The sequence below is a fragment of the Symphalangus syndactylus genome, chromosome 20, assembly GCF_028878055.3.
Source record: "Symphalangus syndactylus isolate Jambi chromosome 20, NHGRI_mSymSyn1-v2.1_pri, whole genome shotgun sequence".
NCBI classification, from domain to species: Eukaryota; Metazoa; Chordata; class Mammalia; order Primates; family Hylobatidae; genus Symphalangus; species Symphalangus syndactylus.
This window is the reverse complement of record NC_072442.2, coordinates 22,829,566-22,849,529: the sequence shown is the minus strand read 5'-3', so window position 1 is coordinate 22,849,529 and position 19,964 is coordinate 22,829,566. Positions and strand designations below refer to the sequence as shown.

Below are 19,964 nucleotides of genomic sequence, written 5' to 3'. Positions count from 1 at the left end.
CTCCTGTAATCCTAGTTACTGGGGAGGCTGAGTCAGGAGAATTGCTTGAACCTGGGAGATGGAGGTTGCAGTGAGCCAAGATCGTGACACTGCACTCCAGCCTGGGCAACAAAGAGTGAAATTCCATCCCAAAAAAAAAAAAAAAAAAAAATTGCCAGGCATGGTGGCGGTGCCTGGAATCCCAGCTACGCTGAAGGCTGAGGCAAAAGGATCACTTGAGTCTGGGAGGCGCAGGTTGCAATGAGTTGAGATCACGCCACTGCACTCCAGCTTGGGGTGACAGAACAAGAATAGGTCTCAAAAACAAAGAAGCAAAAAATCAAAACAAACAAACAAAAACAAAAGAAACACTCTCCAGGCATGGAGAAAATAATATAAACTCAGTGGTAATCCTATACACATGACTCTCTCTCAAACTTGCACAAATATAGTAAATACATTAATGATTTTAATCTTCAGAACCCTGAATCTTGCTTTCCGAGTGCCTGTCCCACCGGCGTCGGGTCCGAGTGGCTCCCTGTGCTCGGATGGTTCATGGGCAACCGCTCCTTTCCCCCATTGCCACAGTCCACACTCTGCGTTCTGGGGAAGAGGCTGGGTTGGAACGGAGCCAATGCTGCTGGGATATGCGGGGCCCTTTTCATCGGGTACTGCATCTACTTTGACCGCAAAGGACGAAGTGACCCCAATTTAGGATTATAAATCATGCTGCCATAAAGACACATGCACACGTATGTTTATTGCGGCACTATTCACAATAGCAAAGACTTGGAACCAACCCAATGTCCAACAATGATAGACTGGATTAAGAAAATGTGGCACATATACACCATGGAATACTATGCAGCCATAAAAAATGATGAGTTCATGTCCTTTGTAGGGACATGGATGAAGCTGGAAACCATCATTCTCAGCAAACTATCGCAAAGACAAAAAACCAAACACTGCATGTTCTCACTCATAGGTGGGAATTGAACAATGAGAACACATGGACACAGGAAGGGGAACATCACACACCGAGGGCTGTTGTGGGGTGGGGGGAGGGGGGAGGGGGGAGGGACAGCATTAGGAGATATACCTAATGTAAATGACGCGTTAATGGGTGCAGCACACCAACATGGCACATGTATACATATGTGACAAACCTGCACATTGTGCACATGTACCCTAAAACCTAAAGTATAATAAAAATGTATATATTTAAAAAAATAATGAAAAAAAAGAACGGGCTTCCAAAATAAAGAAAGAAACAGAAGCTGGCCGAGGAGAGAGTTGAGCTTTCCAAGTTAGCTGACCTTAAAGATGCTGAAGCTGTTCAGAAATTCTTCCTGGAAGAGACACAGCTTTGGTGAAGAGATCCTAGCTGAAGGTGTAGGCCACCTGACAAATCCAAGTGCTGTGTGTGGACAGCCACAGCAGTTACTGCAAGTGTTACAACAAACTCTTCCACCACCAGTGATCCAGATGCTTCTGACAAAGCCCTTACCAGTTAATTAGAGACTTGTAAGTGCTGGCGCTTGGCTGAGGACAATGTGGAATGAGAAACAAATGCCAACATAATAAAATCTCAGTTAAAATACTTAAAAAATTCTTAACTTGGTAGTTGAGCATAAGGGCAAACGTGCTTGTTATGAACTATTCTACACTGAAATCTACCAAAGTTAATGTTTACTTTGTGTAAATCCATTTGGTTTATTTGTTTTTCCCAGTGAAAAGCATATTTTGATAGAGATCAAAACATGTAGGGAAAGGAAAGAGGGATCAGGCTGTTACTGTGTCTATATAGAAAGGGAAGACATAAGAGACTACATTTTGAAAAAGACCTGTACTTTAAATAATTGCTTTGCTGAGATGTTGTTAATTTGTAGTTTTACCCCAGCCACTTTGCCCCAGCCACTTTGACCCAACCTGGAGCTCACAAAAACACGTGTTGTATGAAATCAAGGTTTAAGGGATCTAGGGCCGTGCAGGACGTGCCTTGTTAACAAAATGTTTACAAGCAGTATGCTTGGTAAAAGTCATCGCCATTCTCTAGTCTCAATAAACCAGGGGCACCAATGCACTGCGGAAAGCCGCAGGGACCTCTGCCCTTGAAAGCGGGGTATCGTCCAAGGTTTCTCCCCATGTCATAGTCTGAAATATGGCCTCGTGGAATGAGAAAGACCTGACCGTCCCCAGCCCGACACCCGTAAAGGGTCTGTGCTGAGGAGGATTAGTCAAAGAGGAAAGTCTCTTGCAGTCGAGATAGAGGAAGGCCACTGTCTCCTGCCTGCCCCTGGGAACTGAATGTCTTGGTATAAAACCCGATTGTACATTTGTTCAATTCTGAGATGAGAGAAAAACCGCCCTATGGTGGGAGGCTAGACATGTTTGCAGCAATGCTGCCTTGTTATTCTTTACTCCGCTGAGATGTTTGGGTGGAGAGAAACATAAATCTGGCTTACGTGCACATCCAGGCATAGTACCTTCCCTTGAACTTAATTATGACATAGATTCTTTTGCTCACATGTTTTTTGCTGACCTTCTCCTTATTATCACCCTGCCCTCCTACTACATTCCTTTTTGCTGAAATAACGAGGATAATAACCAATAAAAACTGAGGGAACTCAGAGACCGGTGCTGATGCAGGTCCTTGGTGTGCTGAGTGCCGGTCTCCTCGGCCCACTGTTGTTTCTCTATACTTTGTCTCCGTGTCTTATTTCTTTTCTCAGTCTCTCATCCTACCTGACTAAAAATACCCACAGGTGTGGAGGGGCAGGCCATCCCTTCAGTTTATTTATTTTTCCCAGTGAAAAGCATATTTTGATAGAGATCTTTTCACTTTATAAGTATACTATGAGTTACTGAAATATCACAGATTTTGTTCATTTCTAAAACATGTGATTAAAATGTGCATATGGCCTTGCTTATGTTAAAAACACCCAGTGCTCAGTGTTGAAAGATAGGCAAAAAAGTGTAGGAGAAACTGAAGAATGAACATTTTTATGGCTAGTGCATTATGCTATAAATCAGAAAATTTGATAGAGACTTGATTGTATTTGTGAAAACTGAAGATTAAAATTTTGAGGTGATGATTCCACTTAATCTCTTAGACATAAATCTGCGAGGTGTGCTGTTGTGCTGTGTTAACATTAATTACCACCTTCCAGTGTATCAGTCTTGAAATGTTTTGTTTAAATCAGTGAGCTTAATGTGTTCTAATCACTTATCTCCTTGCATTTAAAATATAAGTAGTTGCAAATAGCACCAGGAATTAGATTTATGTATACCCCTAATCAAGCTTTGTGAGTTCACTTTCCTCAATTTATTGAATGAGGGCATCCATTTGCTGATCTGCAAAGTGTCCCTTTCAGCTTCTCATTCATTTGGCTCTGTTTAGCATCTTCATATCCACCTTCACCTGAGGAACGTATGTTGGCAGGCAGGCCTTGCCTTTTTTAATATTCTGAATTTTGCATGCTTGTCTGACTTAGTATTGCCAAATTGATCTTTTTTTAATGATATAACTCTTCTGTTGATTTTCACTGAAATTATATTATTCTCTCACTACTCTGTAAATTAATCCGAAACTTAACTTTTAAGGTAACCGTGATGATCTACATGTAAAAATGTTTGCTGCCTTTTGCTTTTATCTTCAATGTGCCTCCTAAGTCCTACTTCGACCTGATTAATTTATCCTGTTAAACAGTGAAAGTAAGGTGTGACCTTGTGACTGAAGACCTGAAAAGAATGGAGAGGGTGGGACCTCTTATTCTCAAATAGTGACATATTATCTGCAGTCACAGATTCAGTTTCGGAACAACAGTAAGGATACTTGGTGGCATCTGTTGGTACTTGGTGGCATCTGTTGAACTGAGCAGCATTTCTCATTGTACAGATAGCTTTCATTCTGCCTAAAAATCTGTGGAGAGATCCCGAAGACTTTTCCTATGTAGTAGGCATTTCATTCTGTTTTACTTACAAACTCTTTTTAAGCATCATTAACCTTGTTTTTTTTTTTTTATGGTATAGTGGAAAGAGAAATACAGTTCCAGTGTCTCCCTCTGGTTAGCTGCACAGCCTTGGGCAAGTCACAGTTCACCTCTGAACTTACCTCTAGTATATATAAGAGAACATTTGACTAGGTGACTCACACATTTGAGGATTTTCTCAGATGCCTTGTGGGTTTGCCGTCCTCATCCCTTAAACGGTACTTTTTTGATGATGATGCACAATGTCATTTTCAGGGGAGATGAGCAGCACAAACATGCCAGATAGTCAGTTTTACTAATAGGATCCCAAATCCACCCCAGTGCAGTGGTGATTGGTCAGTGACTGACCAGGCAGTGAAGAAACCATTTGCACTAGCCCAGATATAGATAGAGGGACAGTCAAATGGCAAATAGAGGAGGGAAAGGGAGCAAGGGGCACAAAGCTCAGCAGGGAAAGAACGGGCCCAGAGAAAGGGGGGTTGGCTGGAGGAGTGAGGGGGCAACTTAGGTTCGGACAGGGTAGAAACGCTATATCCTTGAAAACTGTAGTGCAATATAAACTGGGTGTCACTTGGCTCATGCAATATAAACTGGGTGTCACTTGGCTCGTGCAATATAAACTGGGTGTCACTTGGCTCGTGCAGTATAAACTGGGTGTCACTTGGCTCGTGCAATATAAACTGGGTATCACTTGGCTCTCTGAAAATAATTGGCTTTGGTCTAATTCTTGAAAAGGCAGTGATATCGTCTTCATTTCACAGTTGATTAAGCCAAGTACATTTTCTTATTTAAATGACAACTTCAGTGCTTTAAAATTAGGTACTACCTTTTAAAGCTAGCCTTGTTAAGTGAAAGAAAAAAGCCCAGGCAGGTGGCTCACGCCTATAATCCCGGCACTTTGGGAGGTTGAGGCGGGCAGATCACGAGGTCAGGAGATTGAGACCATCCTGGCTAACACGGTGAAACCCCGTCTCTACTAAAAATACAAAAAAATGAGCTGGGCGTGGTGGCGGGTGCCTGTAGTCCCAGCTACTCGGGAGGCTGAGGCAGGAGAATGGCGTGAACCTGGGAGGTGGAGCTTGCAGTGAGCCAAGATTGAGATCATGCCACTGCACTCCAGCCTGGGCAACAGAGCGAGACTCCATCTCAAAAAAAAAAAAAAAAAAAAAAAAAACCCAGCTCTTTTTAAAATTCTCTCCCAGAAACATAATTGCCAATTTCTGTTCCCATCTTAAGTTCACCAGGTGAGAGAACCAAGTCCTTGTGTTGATGCTGGCCAAATGCTGCTCAACAGGTGAGAACAGAAAAACAAAACAAAACAAAACCCAGATTTCAGTGGAATAATAAAGAGCTTGAATGTTTCCATGCGCTAATGTTGTACACTTATAATAAAAAAACTTTGGAAGTGGAAAATATGTATTAGTGCATGTTGATGATGTATCTTTAGGCAAAGATACATTATTTGTTTCCACAATTTGTACTTAAAGTGAAAGCACATGTAAAACATAGATTTAGCTGGCCCTGGAACTGCTGGGTTTTTAATTTATTTTATTTTATTTCATTTTATTTGGAGATGAGGTCTTGCTTTGTTGCCCAGGCTGGAGTGCGGTGGCCCAATCATAGCTCACTGCCACCTCAAATACTTGGGCTCAAGGGATCCTTCCACCTCAGCCTCCTGCTCCTGAGTAGCTAGGACTATAGGGGCTCTGTGTGTGTGTGTGTGTGTGTGTGTATGTGTGTGTGTGTAGAGATGGGGTCTCACCATCTTGCCCAGGCTGGTCTCTAACTCCTGGGCTTAAGGGATCCTCCTGCTTCAGCCTCCCAAAGCGACGCTGTTCTATTAACAGACAATTAGAACTTATGTCACACTTAATTTATGTAAAGTGTGTAAAACCTAGAATAGTGTACAGAGTAAATATTTGATTCCTTTTACCCATGAGTAAGTTTATTTTACCATCTTCTTGCCTATCTTTCTGACCTTGTTGAAACAACCTGAGGACCAGAGTATTAATGAAATGTTATTGCAGAAGAGATTATGAGAAAATTGGTATATACTACAAATATCATGCAAAATCTTCTTGTAATGTAAGAAATGCAGTTTCATTATTGCTTCAACCTTAATTGTTTAAGTGAATATTAAAGGGATTGGAGAAAAAGAAAAGAACTCTGAATCTTAAAATGTTTTCTGCTAGAAAAAAATTACAATTGAGAAATACAATCTTTAGTTAAACGTATACATTACAGTCAAAATAGAATAAGATAAACATGAAAATCAATGTAAAAACAAAAAAGTAGTAAAGTTTAAACAATATTCCATCTTTCTAATCTACACCATTTCTCTCTCTCAACAATTTGAGTTAAAAAATAGGAAAATCTGACTAACTATGGTCAGTGCTCATAAAGAAGCAAGACATTCAAAGTAACTTTAGGTCAGATATTAGTAGTAATTAAAGAATTTAAGAATCCTTTTTTTTTGCTGTGAATTCAGTTTTATTTGGCATAATTAACAGAGAAAATTTTATGCTTACGTAGGAGATTTTGGTTACCGTTTTCCTTTTTTTAAACTGAGATATAATTGCATACTATATAATTAATTCTTTCAAAGTGTACAGTTCAATAATTTTTAATACATTCGCAGAGTTGTGCAATGATCACCAGTATCCACCTCACAAAGAAATGCAACATCCATTAGCGGTCACTCTCATTCTCCTTGTCCAGGCCCTGGCAACCCCTCCTCTCCTCCCTGTCTCTATGGAAGTCCCTATCTAGATATTTCCTATAATAGGAATAACAGTGTGTGACCTTTTATGACTGGCTTCTTTCATGTAGCATAAAGTTTTCAAGTTCATCCATGTTGCAGCCTGCATCAGTGCTTCATTTCTTTTTACGGCCAAGTAATATTCCACTGCATGCATACACTACATTTTATTTATTCATTCATCTTGATAAACATTTGGACTGTTTCCACTTTTTGGCTGTTGTGGATAATGCTTCCGTGAATATTCATGTACAAGTGCCTGCGTGCACATATGTTTTCAATTCTCTTGGATTTATGTCTAGAAGTGGAATTGCTGGGTGTGAACACCATTTCAAATACTGCTGAAATATTGTATTCACTGATTTATGTAATAGTTATTGCTTTGAACAGATTAAAGCAGAAAGTGGAAGCTGGCTTTTTAATTTGACTTACATGGTTGTTTTGTACTTCCTATCATCTCATTAATCCATGTGGTTCCACTACTTGCTTTTATCTGTTTGGCTTCTATAGGTACGTGAATTTATGGCTCCTGCGTTGAGTCTCTATTTTTTTTAATATTCAGTATTTCATTTCAAAATAATAGCCCCAGTTTTAATTATGCATTCTACAAGGAAAAAATAGAAGTCCAAATTTTCACTGGAGAAACATTAAACACCAACTATCGTAACTAATTTATGCCTGGCTTTCCCCGCAAATGCTCGTTGTCAGAAACCAAAGAGAAAACTTCCCAAATTGCATGTGAGAATCCCACACAGGAAGCCCTTCAACAACAGAAGAGGAGAATCTCAGCTTTAGTTCTTCAGTTTTAAAAAAGTTTATTCTTAGAAAAGGCAGAGGCTGGCTAGCATCTACAGTACTTTCAATATGAACAATGATGGAAAGCCAGAAATACTTAAACAAAACCACCATCTTTTGCTCTTTTCTTGATGGACATCCAACTGTTTAAGCCTAAGACACAAACGTCACCCTTGGTGCTTCCTCTCCCTCACCCCCTACAGTAATCTAATAACTGAGCTCTTCTCTAGTCCATCCATGCCTCCTTTTCCACTGCCACTACCTTAGTTTGGCTGTCATAATTGCTCATATATAAGACACTGTCATCACATCACTTCCTGTCTTAGCCCTTCTCCTAACTCCAGCCATACTTAATTTCTTTCAGTTCCTGGGATTCCTCACTCTGTTCCTCACTTCTGAGTCTTCAGATAATACCCGGAAATATATATAGGACAAGTCACAGAGCTAGTTTTCAGTAGTAGCCAGAGTCTTAAAATGTTTTATTTTGGTCTACTGTTACAAGATGTCATAATGCTATCTTCCTTAATATTAATTTTTAATGCCCAGAATAATCCCAAACTCTGTATCATCAAAGCTAATAAGGTCAGTACAAATATTATTTTTTGTATTTACAGAAAATTGAAAGCAAACGCAGGCAGTATTCCTCGGTTTTATCAGAAGAACTCCCAAAAAGAGAACTGTCTCCAAGGAAAAGAGAAGTTTGAAAATTCAAATACAAATGTAATAAAAATATTTTGGAGAGTACTATAAAATTCTAGAAATTAGGCTGGGTGCAGTGGCTCATGCCTGTAATCCCAGCACTTTGGGAGGCCGAGGTGGGCAGATCACGAGGTCTGGAGATTGAGACCATCCTGGCTAACACGGTGAAACCCCATCTCTACTAAAAATACAAAAAAAAATTGACTGGGCTTGGTGGCGGGTGTCTGTAGTCCCAGCTACTCAGGAGGCTGAGGCAGGAGAATGGCGTGAACCTGGGAGGCGGAGCTTGCAGTGAGCTGAGATCATCCCACTGCACTCCAGCCTGGGCGACAGAGTGAGACTCCATCTTGTAGCAGGATGAGCCGCAGACAAAACCCCTCAGACACTGAGTTGTAGAAGGAAAAGCTTTATTCAGCTGGGAGCATCGGCAGACTCACGTCTCCAAAAACCGAGCTCCCTGAGTGAGCAATTCCTGTCCCTTTTAAGGGCTTTCAACTCTAAGGGGGTCCACATGAAAGGGTCGTGATTGATTGAGCAAGCAGAGGGTACGTGACTGGGGGCTGCATGCACCAGTAATCAGAACGGAACAGAACAGGACAGGGATTTTCATAGTGCTTTTCCATACAATGTCTGGAACGTATAGATAACATAACCAATTAGGTCAGGGGTCGATCTTTAACCAGGCCCAGGGCGCAGCACCAGACTATCTGCCTGTGGATTTCTTTTCTGCCTTTTAGTTTTTACTTCTTCTTTCTTTGGAGGCAGAAATTGGGCATAAGACAATATGAGGGGTGATCTCCTCCCTTATTTCCCCCACTTTGAGAACCTCACTCAATAGTGGGAGTTCTCACTTTCATTCTCACTACCCACGTCTTCTTGCAAGACAGATCGATAGTGATTCATATAGTACGCTTGTGCTGAAGCATTGTGGTGAACTAAGGTAGTGGGGAAGCTTTTTATCATTTGAAGAAGTACAGGTAGCAAACAAGGGAGCAGTAAGCAGGTTTCTATTACTATTATAATTCCTACTATAAGAGTTTTAAATCTTCTTAGCACCGGGAACCATTTTTCAAACATGGCCCCAGGACCAAATCCATGCCACACTTGCACGGGCACATGTGCCAATTTTGTTATATTTCTGACTATGTCTTCAACTACTTGCCCTTGATCATCTATGTGTAGACAGCAATTAGTAAGGTTAAATTTCCTACAGACCCCTTCTTCAGCTGCTAGCAAGTAGTCAAGAGCCAATCTATTTTGATAGATAGCATTTCTCATCTGAGTTTCTTACTGGGCCAGAATAGTCAAGGCTCTGCCAGTCTTATTAGTGATTATTTCTAAGATAGCTTGTAACCATATGATTCGGTTGAGCATGTAAATGGGGGTCCAGAATCCCCATGAGCCATCTTGTGCCAAAGTAGTGGGCCCATAATATTGTATGATTCTTTCAGGGGGCGTTCATCATCTTTCCAATTTCCTATAGCTATGCTTCACTTTTTGCGGGAAGCATAGACTGGGAAGCTCAGGAGTTCACCTGTCTTTATGGGCAGTAGGAAGAAAGATGGTTAAATAGTGCCAACAACACAACTACCTGCCTACTGGTTGGGTAATTTGGCGTAAGCTCTATGCTCACATATCCACTATAATCCAGCTGGGGCTGTCCAGTGCCAGTGGGACTCTGGGTGGGTCCACACAGTTTGCAACTTTGGGAATTTACTAAATGGATTTTTCTTAGGGTGGTTTGAACTCCATTAGGTGGCTGTTTTTGTAGTACTATTACACAGTTTTTTTTTTTTTTTGAGACGGAATCTCGCTTTTTCACCCAGTCTGGAGTGCAGTGGCTCAATCTCGGCTTACTGCAAGCTCCGCCTCCCGGGTTCATGCCATTCTCCTGCCTCAGCCTCTCCAAGTAGCTGGGACTACAGGCGCCTGCCACCATGCCCTGCTAATTTTTTTGTATTTTTTTAGTAGAGACAGGGTTTCACCATGGTCTCAATCTCCTGACCTCATGATCCACCTGCCTCATACAGTTTTTGCCCAAGGCAGCTGAGTCTTCCCACAGGAAGGGTGAAGTCCTTCCCCACTCTTGCTATACAGTATTGTCTAATGATTGAGGCTTTTAGGACCTAGAAGTTATCAGGGTGATTCTTTTGAGCCAGGAATTTATCAGGAACTGGGTCTGTAGGTACTAATTCTCGAGCTTCCCATGGCCATTGATCTCCCATTACAATTCTTCCACATACGTAACATGAAGTGGCATTGAGAGACTGGGCTACATGCTCAGCTTATTGCAAAAAAAATTTCTTGTTTTTCCTGGAATTTCTGGTACTGGCACATTTAGTTCATCATAGAAGGTTTGAAATACTGGCTCAGGAGAGCATTTATAAACTTCTCCTCAAAACACGATATTTACTCGAGGATCCAGTCCAGCCCCATCAATTTCTAGGGTTACATCCTCCCCTTTTTTTCAGCGAGGATCAAGGGGATTTGTTATTACTAGTTCTAAGGGGTTACACTGACCACTGGTACAGGAAGGGCCACTTTTCCCTTTCTGAAGGTGAACAGGATCCTTTTTGTTTTTTATCCAAGTAGCCTAAATGACACAAGACCAGTATCTACATTTATTTCCACACAGTCCTAATTCATGACAAATGTACTTATTTTCTGCCATATAGCCTCTTTCCTAACTAAGAGAACCACATCCTATTTCTAACTGATTACTATTAATGACAGCACAGGCATCAAATTTCAAGGTGACTTGTTTGGGAATCCCTTTTTTTTTCTTCTGTTTTGGCTAACACTTTACTCGTATCGTTTATGAGCCCCCACCAGTCCTCAGTCCTTAATCTTATTTTTAAAACTGTGGTCATGGGAGGCTCATAACACACATCAGGGTCAAACACACATCAGGTTGGTCATTTCCTCGGCTACATACCTTGTATAGAATAGCATTATACAAACAAGTTCTTTTTACAGTCCCAGTACACTTATAATAACCATAAAATAATAAGACTGTAGCAACTTTTTGTCCTACCTCAGTGACTTGATGTATACACTGGGAATAGCCCTCAGTCTGAGGAAGGTCAGTTGAAGTCCTTACTGTACAAGTCCAAATTTTAAGGAAAATGAGTCCCATGAAGAGTTTTCTCATTGTCCATGCATGGACCAGTTACCTTCCGGGTGTGACTGGAGCAGGGCTTGTCGTCTTCTTCAGAGTCACTTTGCAGGGGTTGGCGAAGCTGCTCCCGTTCATGTACCACTCACAGTCTACTGCTCAAGGGTGGTCTCAGAGGTTGGCCCCACGAGAATAAACGGAGTCCAATACCTCTACACAGTTATGTTCAACTGGGCTTTCTGATACCAGGAGCAAGGGGGCGGGGTTTAGGGTGTTGCAAACCTCAATGGTTATGCAGGGATTTTCACATAGCAAGCTTTGGTACTTGGTTAATCTAGCATTTGTTAGCCAATGATGTATTCATTAAAGTCACCGTAGCGTGGGGGGCCTTTAAGTTTAGGTTTTGCCCAAGAGTTAGCTTATCCACCTCTTGTGCTAGCAGAGCTGTTGCTGCTAAGCCTCTTAAGCACAGGGACTGACACTTAGAAACTCCATCTAGCTGTTTGGCAAGGTAGGCGGGCCACGGCCAGGGCCCCACGGTCTGGGTCAAAACTCCAACTGCCATTTTTTTTTTTTCTCTCTGACACATATAGTGTAAAATATTTTGTCAGGTCATGTAGCCCCAGGGCTGGGGCCAACATGAGTTTTTCTTTTAACTCATGAAAAGCTTGTTGCTGTCAGTTGTAATAGATGTAGTTTATCCAATCTACATTTTTATTAACTGTCACCCACCAAAATATTAACTCAAATCCTGCAGCTATTTGATTTTGGGCTTTAAATTGATCTGGTATTCTTCTTGGGACTTCAATTGCATCTAAATAGATGTGAGAGTCGAAAGACCCATAAGGGGCTTCCCTCGCTTTATCATGTCTTATTTTTCCTCCCTCTGGTTGATGAAATGCCAGGGTGAAAGGGATAGCCAATTGGACTAAAGTACAAGTACCACTCCAGTTATTGGGCAGAGTGCCTAGTAAAGGTCCACCAGAATACCACCACACATCCTCTCGGGGATGAACAAGAGCTGACTGATTGATAAGCTCTTGAAAATTCTTAAGCTCACTGCATCCCTTCAGGTCTCCAAAGAAGGCTAAGTTTCCTCCGTGTCATGAGAGACAAGGAGTGAACTTAGTGGTGGGAGATGGAAGCTGGATGGCCCTCGGAAGGGATGATAGAGAGTTTATCAGGTGACAAAGGTGGAGGAAAACATTAGAGTCTCAGAGCACACCTATTCAAAAGCACAGAGTCCCCAAGTCACATGGGGAGTGGTGACTACTCTGGTGCACAAGGAGTTGTGTCATTTATTGAACATCTAGTCTGGTCCCTGTAAATTGTTAAGTGTTATATGGAATAGATGGTTCTTTTTCCTCTGTATGTTACTACCATGATTTGCATATGAATTCTTTTGATGTAACCCCAATTGCCCAAATGATCTGGGGCTTCAATTTTATTATTGTTTACACTTGATCAGAAATTTTTAGAGACACAGGTGGTATCCACAACCTTAGCTGAGTATCTCCATGATAGTGGTCTAGCAGTGGACAGGAATATTCTGACCCCTTTATAGCCCTTTCCTAGTGTAGTGATTACTACCTATGATGGACTTTACTCTCAACTGTCTCTAGGCCACTTGACAAACCTATAATCTTTAGGTTTTCATCTATAGCAAAACAGTGATCCCAATAGATTTTAAAGGAAAAGAGCTAATGGATTATGTATACATAGACTAAAGCACACTGTCTTAGTCTGTTCGGCCTGCCATAACAAAATACCGTAAACTGGGTGGCTTATAAATAACAAATTTATTACTCAGTTCTGGAGGCTGGGAAGTCCAAGATCAAGATACCAGCATCATTGGATTCTGGTGAGGACCTTCTTCCCATTGCAGACTGTCAACTTCTTCTGTGTTTTTCATATGGCAGAAGGGGTGAGCTAGTGTTATGGGATCTTCAGGGTGTCAATTTTCTGGCCAGAAACCTCTGTGGCTGGCGGCACCTTTGCCAGAGTTCTTGTCCTGTGTCCAGGAAGAATGAGGTATGCAGACAAGTGAAGGGCGAACAAGACGAAGCTGAGCTTTATTAAAGTTAGGACAGCTCAGAGGAGACCTGCAGTGAGTAACTCCTCTCTGTAGGCAGGTCATCCCATGGAATGTTTGGCTCTCAGCAGAGGGGAGGCCCTGGGGAGGGTAGCTTCTCTGTGCTACTGGTCCTTCCTACGTTTGCTGATCTCACAGAGAGGAGGCCCTGGGGACGGTTGCTTCTCTCTGCAGCTGTTGTCCCAGTGTCTCTGCAGGTCTCTGACGCTCTCAGCAGAGAGGGTAGTTCCACTCTGCAGCTGGTTGTCCTGTCGTCTCCTGCTATCAGCAGAGAGGGTATTTCCTCTCTGAAGTTGGTCCTCTCTTCATCTCTTCCTCCTCTGCCCCTGCTGTGGCTGAGCCTAGGGCTTTTATGGACCTCAGAGGGGAGGAAGTGTGTGCCATCGGTCCACATGCAGCCCCAGAAGAGGCACCACAAGTCCCCAAAGTCTACAGGACTGGCAGCCCGGTCCCCAGCCTTCAGGCCCTCCCTGGCCTGAAGGTGTGGCCCTACCGGGACCCACCACCTTTGACCCAGGAATCTGTCTGCCTCTCACTGCCATTTATGTCTCCGGAGTTTGGCCAGCCTTTGCTCCCAGATCAGAGTGGGCACCGACAGCAGGAAGAAGGAGAAGCCAGGCAGTGGGAGCAGGCACTTCTTAGCCTGCGAGGGCAGGGGGACCTTTCCAGGCCCCAAGAGTGCAGGGATGCCTGAATCTGCAATCTTGACTTGGGTGGCTACAGCTGCATGGGGCAGGGTTGTGGGGCAGGATTCTAGCATGTTGCAGAGAGCGGGAGGCCTGGGTCTACAGTGGTGGTTTGGGTGGCTGCAGCAGCACCTGGGGAGCTCACATCCCAACTTGGAAGAGGCAGGGCTCCCACAGGCTCCAGAAAGTGTGCAGCCCTAGCTGCCCCTCCCTGCTGCAGCCTTTGTGATGGCAGGCTGCCATCACTAGCTTTCTGAGGTCCCTTTTAGAAGAGCACTAATCTCATTCATGAGGGATCTACCCTTTAATCTAATCACCTCCCAAACACCCCATCATGTTGGGCGTTAGAATTTCAACATATGAATTTTGGGAGGACACAAACATTCAAGGTACAGCACAGGTGTTTTGTATATAAGAATATTACCTTGACTGGGCATTGTGGCTCATGCCTATAATCCCAGAACTTTGGGAGGCCGAGGCAGGTGGATCATCTGAGGTCAGGAGTTCGAGACCAGCCTGGCCAACATGGTGAAACCCTATCTCTACTAAAAATACAAAAAAATTAGGCAGGCGTGGTGGCAGGTGCCTGTAATCCCAGCTACTTGGGAGGCTGAGGCAGGAGAATCCCTTGAACTTGGGAGGTGGAGGTTGCAGTGACCTGAGATTGTGCCATTGCACTCCAGCCTGGGCAACAAGAGCAAAACTCCATCTCAAAAACAAAAACAAAAACAAAAAACAAAACAAACAAACAAAAAAGCAATATTATCTGTAGGGTCCAGCCCTACGGGGTCTGTGGGTTTTTCTCCTCATGTGTGGGGATGAGAGATCGTAGAAATAAAGACACAGGACAAAGAGATAGAAGAAAAACAGCTGGGCTGGGGGGCCACTACCACCAAGATGCGAAGACCAGTAGTGGCCCTGAATGCCAGGCTGTGCTGTTATTTATTGGATACAAGACAAGGGGGCAGGGTAAGGAGTGTGAGCCATCTCCAATGATAGGTAAGGTCACGCAAGTCATGTGTCCACTGGACAGGGATCCCTTCCCTGTTTGGCAGCTGAGGTGGAGAGAGAGAGGACAGCTTATGCCATTATTTCTTCTACGCATTTCAAAGACTTTTAGTACTTTCACTAATTCTGCTACTGCTATCTAGAAGGCAGAGCCAAGTGTACAGTGTGGAACATGAAAGCGGACCAGGAGCATGACCGCTGAAGCACAGCATCACAGGGAGACAGTTAGGCCTCCAGATGGCTGCGGGGTCAGGCCTTCCACAAGAGGCGGTGGAGCAGAGTCTTCTCTAACTTCCCCGGGGGAAGAGAGACTCCCCTTCCTGGTCTGCTAAGTAACAGGTGCCTTCCCCAGGCACTGATGCTACCGTTATACCAAGGTCTGCTAGGTGACGGGTGCCTTCCCAGGCGCTGGCATTACCGCTAGACCAGGGAGCCCTCTAGTATCCCTGTCCGGGCGTAACAAAGGGCTCACACTTGTTTTCTGGTCACTTTTTATCATGTCCCTTCAGCTCCTATCTCTGTATGGCCTGGTTTTTTCTAGGTTATAATTGTAGAACAAAGATTATTATAATATTGGAATAATAATACCACAAACTAATGATTAATGATAATCATATATAATCATATCTATAATCAATTTTTAGCATAACTATTCTGATTCTATATATTTTCTTTATTATACTGGAACAGCTTGTGCCCTCAGTCTCTTGCCTTGGCACCTGGGTGGCTTGCCACCCACAATTACCTCATTGTAAACGTGGATGTTTGATAGGGAAAGGGCACAATGAGTTGGTCTGTTTTGCTTGCGATCAATGCCCAAAATTTGTGAATCTAATTCATTCTTATAAGAATAAAAAATAATTAAGATTATTTTTATTAAAATAATTAAGATTATTATTGCTGGACCTTCTTAGACCCTATCTGGCAGCTTTCCAAAAGGATTTCCCATAAAAGGAGATAATTAATGAAGGTAAAAGCTGAAATTATTAAAATAAAAAGTAAAGAAGAAATAATATGTATGACTAAAACCTTGTCCACTGAGAAGATAAAAACATAGAATCGCTCCAGGGATTTACTTAAAGAAAGAAGAGAGAAAACAAATTGTATAATATTAGTGATGAGAAAGGACACAACGAACATATAAAGACAAGATTAAAATTATTAGAAAAGATCAAATAAAATAGTTGTAACAAATTTGAAAATTCAGTAGGAGTATAAATTATCACAGCCTTAGCTCAAAATTTGTTAGAAATTAGTTATCTCAAACCCATAGACTTACCAGTCTAGTGGAAAATATACAGTAAAGGATTTTTCTACGTTTGCCTCATAATGCAGAATTTGCTGTCTCTCTGGCTTAGCTCCTATTCTAATGGCTCTGTCTATTTTACAGGAAAGAATTTCTGCTCGGAAATAGCTGCTGGGAAAATGAACATCAGTATTGATTTAGACACAAACTATGCTGAGCTGGTTCTACATGTGGGAAGAGTCACTCTTGGAGAGAACAATAGAAAAAAAATGAAGGATTGTCAACTGAGAAAACAGCAGAATGAAAATGTCTCACGAGCTGTGTGTGCTCTGCTGAATTCTGGAGGGGGATTTATCAAGGCTGAAGTTGAGAATGAAGACTATAGTTATAAAAAAGATGGAATAGGACTAGATTTGGAAAATTCTTTCAGTAATATGCTGCCATTTGTTCCCAATTTCCTGGACTTCATGCAGAATGGTAACTACTTTCACATTTTTGTGAAATCATGGAGCTTGGAAACCTCTGGTCCGCAGATTGTCACGTTGAGCTCCAGTTTGTACAAGAGAGATGTAACATCTGCAAAAGTCATGAATGCTTCTGCTGCACTGGAGTTCCTCAAAGACATGGAAAAAACTGGAGGGAGAGCATATTTAAGACCAGAATTTCCTGCAAAGAGGGCCAATGTCGATGTACAAGAAGAAAGTAACATGGAAGCCTTGGCTGCTGATTTTTTTAAAAGAACAGAACTTAATTATAAAGAAAAATTGACCTTTACTGAATCCACACACGTTGAAATTAAAAACTTCTCGACAGAAAAGTTGTTACAACGAATTACAGAGATTCTCCCTCAATATGTTTCTGCATTTGCAAATACTGATGGAGGATATTTATTCGTTGGTCTAAATGAAGATAAAGAAATAATTGGCTTTAAAGCAGAGAAGAGTTATCTTACTAAGTTAGAAGAAGTAACAAAAAATTCCATTGGGAAACTGCCTGTGCATCACTTCTGTGTGGAGGAGGGGACGATAAATTACTTATGCAAATTCCTTGGAGTATATGATAAAGGAAGGCTTTGTGGATATGTGTATGCACTCAGAGTGGAACGTTCCTGCTGTGCAGTGTTTGCTAAAAAGCCTGATTCCTGGCACGTGAAAGATAACAGAGTGAAGCAGTTGACCGAGAAGGAATGGATCCAGTTCATGGTGGATTCAGAACCAGGTTGAGGAAGGAGGATTGGCAATAAGGATACCTTTGACTTGAGTGGCAGGAAGGTTTTATTGTATCTTTGGGATTAGGGACAAGATTAAGTCTTCACATTTCAACATCTCTGGTGGATACAACCAATACTTCCCTGCCTCTCGTTTTCTTCTACACACTTAGAAGATAGATATTCCATACAGTAACTAAATATCTACTCTTAGTAGCCTTATCTGATGCAAAGATTCTAGATGTTTCTTCTCTACCACGTTTTTACTCACTTTCAAGGAAAGCCTGTTCAATTCTTTTCCTTTTTCTTTCAGGGCTCAGTTTCTGTAACTAACCATGTCTTTCTTTTGGGAACACTTACTCTTTTACTTACTTGCTCCTTCATTTTTCTTTACCCACTTTCCATTTATTTCCTGTAAAGCCTTTTCCCTCTTCCTCTCACATTTATGAGCCAAAGAGTAACCCTAAATTGTACCAATAAGAGAAGAATAATGCTGATATTTTATCTGGTTTTGGAAAAGGAAAGCCTCCAGTGAGATTAGACCAGAACTAGCAACTTAGAAAATCTCTGAAAATGCAAACTTGTTCCTCAGAATCTGCATAAAACCCAGTTTTCCTTCACTAGCCATCACATTCTTCTAATTTTAACTTCTTTTAAAATAAACTCAGTTATATGGCAATGTATTAAATTGCTATCAATGCATTTTTACTGTTAATTTTCATTCCAAGTATAGAGTGTTTCAGCAGCATCAAGGGTTAATTTTACAATTTGTATCTGACCTAGGAATCTAACCACAATATGTAACCACAATATCTAATGTTTTGTGTTGGGAACGCAGGATCAGTTCTAAGTAGACTTTTGGTATACTGTGCATTAGTTAGTTTGAGTCTCTCTTGTGCCAAATTAAGAGTGTGATTTTTGTTTTCTAACATTATTCCATAGTATGTGAAGAACGGCCCTCTCCAGCAAGTACATCATCACCTCTCTCCCAGAGTTGTCCTCTTCGTGAATATATTAACTTCAAAATTCAGCCACTGAGATATCACCTTCCAGGTAATTTAATTCTGGCTTCCGTGGAGTTGTTGGCGTGACTATGTTCAAACCTCCTTCTCTTCAAACCAGCTCTGTCTTGACATTTGTTATGGAAGCACATTCTTGTGTTTATGGAAATTCTTTGGTGTTTTTAGTCATTGAATTTGTCAAATTCTATTTCTTTAGCTTTGGATTATAATTTTCTTGGTGTAATAGAAACTCCTTTACTTGAAAATAAGAGAAATCCAATTCAGCTTAGTTTAAGCAGAAAAGGAAGCATATACATCATGTCACTGATCAGTCTAGACTGAGACCCAGCTTCAGGCATGGCTATATTCAGTTACTGAAGAAATACTCAGCATCTCTGATTTATTCACCTGTTGTTGTTGTTGATGGGCAATGAGTTTTTTCCTGTTTTCTGCTATGTGAACAGTGTTACCTTTAATATTCTTATTCAGTCTTTTGATGCATACGTGCAAGAGTTTCTCTTGGGTGCCTAAGTAGGGGTAGAATTGTTGGTTCAGGCAGTGTGTGAATATTTAAGTAATAAGATAATGCCAAATTATTTCCAAAGTAGATGGCTCACTTTATTCCCACCAGCAATATATTGGAAATGCCACATCTTTTCCAATGCCAGACTTTTCTCTTCATTTTTCTGCTTGTTCTCCTCTTGAACTTCTTTTCTCCCTCAGTCAAATCGGTATTTATTTGGGTATATACATGGAAGAAAATATCTCCCATAGAAGATATTTTATCTTCTATGAAGTGGCGATTCTGTCTGTTGCTCATTTTTGTAATAGGTTTTATCTTTTTCTTACTGATTTCTAGGAGCAATTCACAGATTCTAACATAAAATCCTCATTTAGTCACAGATAGATAGTACAGATTTCAGATGTCTTCTCCAAGTCCATGACTTGCATTTTCTCTTTTCCCAAGCCATTTTAAATTGGATATAGTCCAACTTGCGGTTTAAAAATTTTGTGGTTTAGTGCTCTTTGTGCCTTGTGTAAGCGATCCTTCCCTACCCCGGGTTATAAAGATATTTCTGTTCATTTTCTTTTAAAAATTTTAAAGTTTTGCACTTAACATTTAAATATGTAATCCACATCCATAAACAGTGATGTAGGGGCTATTTCATTTTATTTCATGTGGATAACCACTTTTCCTAGATCCAGTTACTGAAAACTCACAGTTTCACCCACTGATATATTATATAATATCCCGCTGGGATATTACTACATACAACTGACCCTTGAACAAAGCGGGGCTTAAGGGCACAAAACCCCTGATGATTTTTATCCATTGATTTCAATTTTCTGAGCCTGTAAGAGAATCAGGACATCTTTATCTTTTCA

General features: G+C 41.4%; 2 protein-coding genes across 2 annotated transcripts in view; both read left to right on the top strand.

Annotated features, from left to right (window-relative positions):
• Positions 1 to 19,964, top strand: part of SLFN13 (schlafen family member 13) — a 64,755-nt gene that overhangs the window by 6,957 nt on the left and 37,834 nt on the right. The window lies entirely within an intron of this gene.
• Positions 1 to 19,964, top strand: part of SLFN12L (schlafen family member 12 like) — a 32,050-nt gene that overhangs the window by 6,980 nt on the left and 5,106 nt on the right. Inside the window, 3 exon segments of the mRNA XM_055255852.2 lie at positions 16,515 to 16,535; positions 16,537 to 17,588; positions 18,520 to 18,630. Of these exon segments, the coding sequence (XP_055111827.2) occupies positions 16,515 to 16,535; positions 16,537 to 17,588; positions 18,520 to 18,630 (1,184 nt within the window).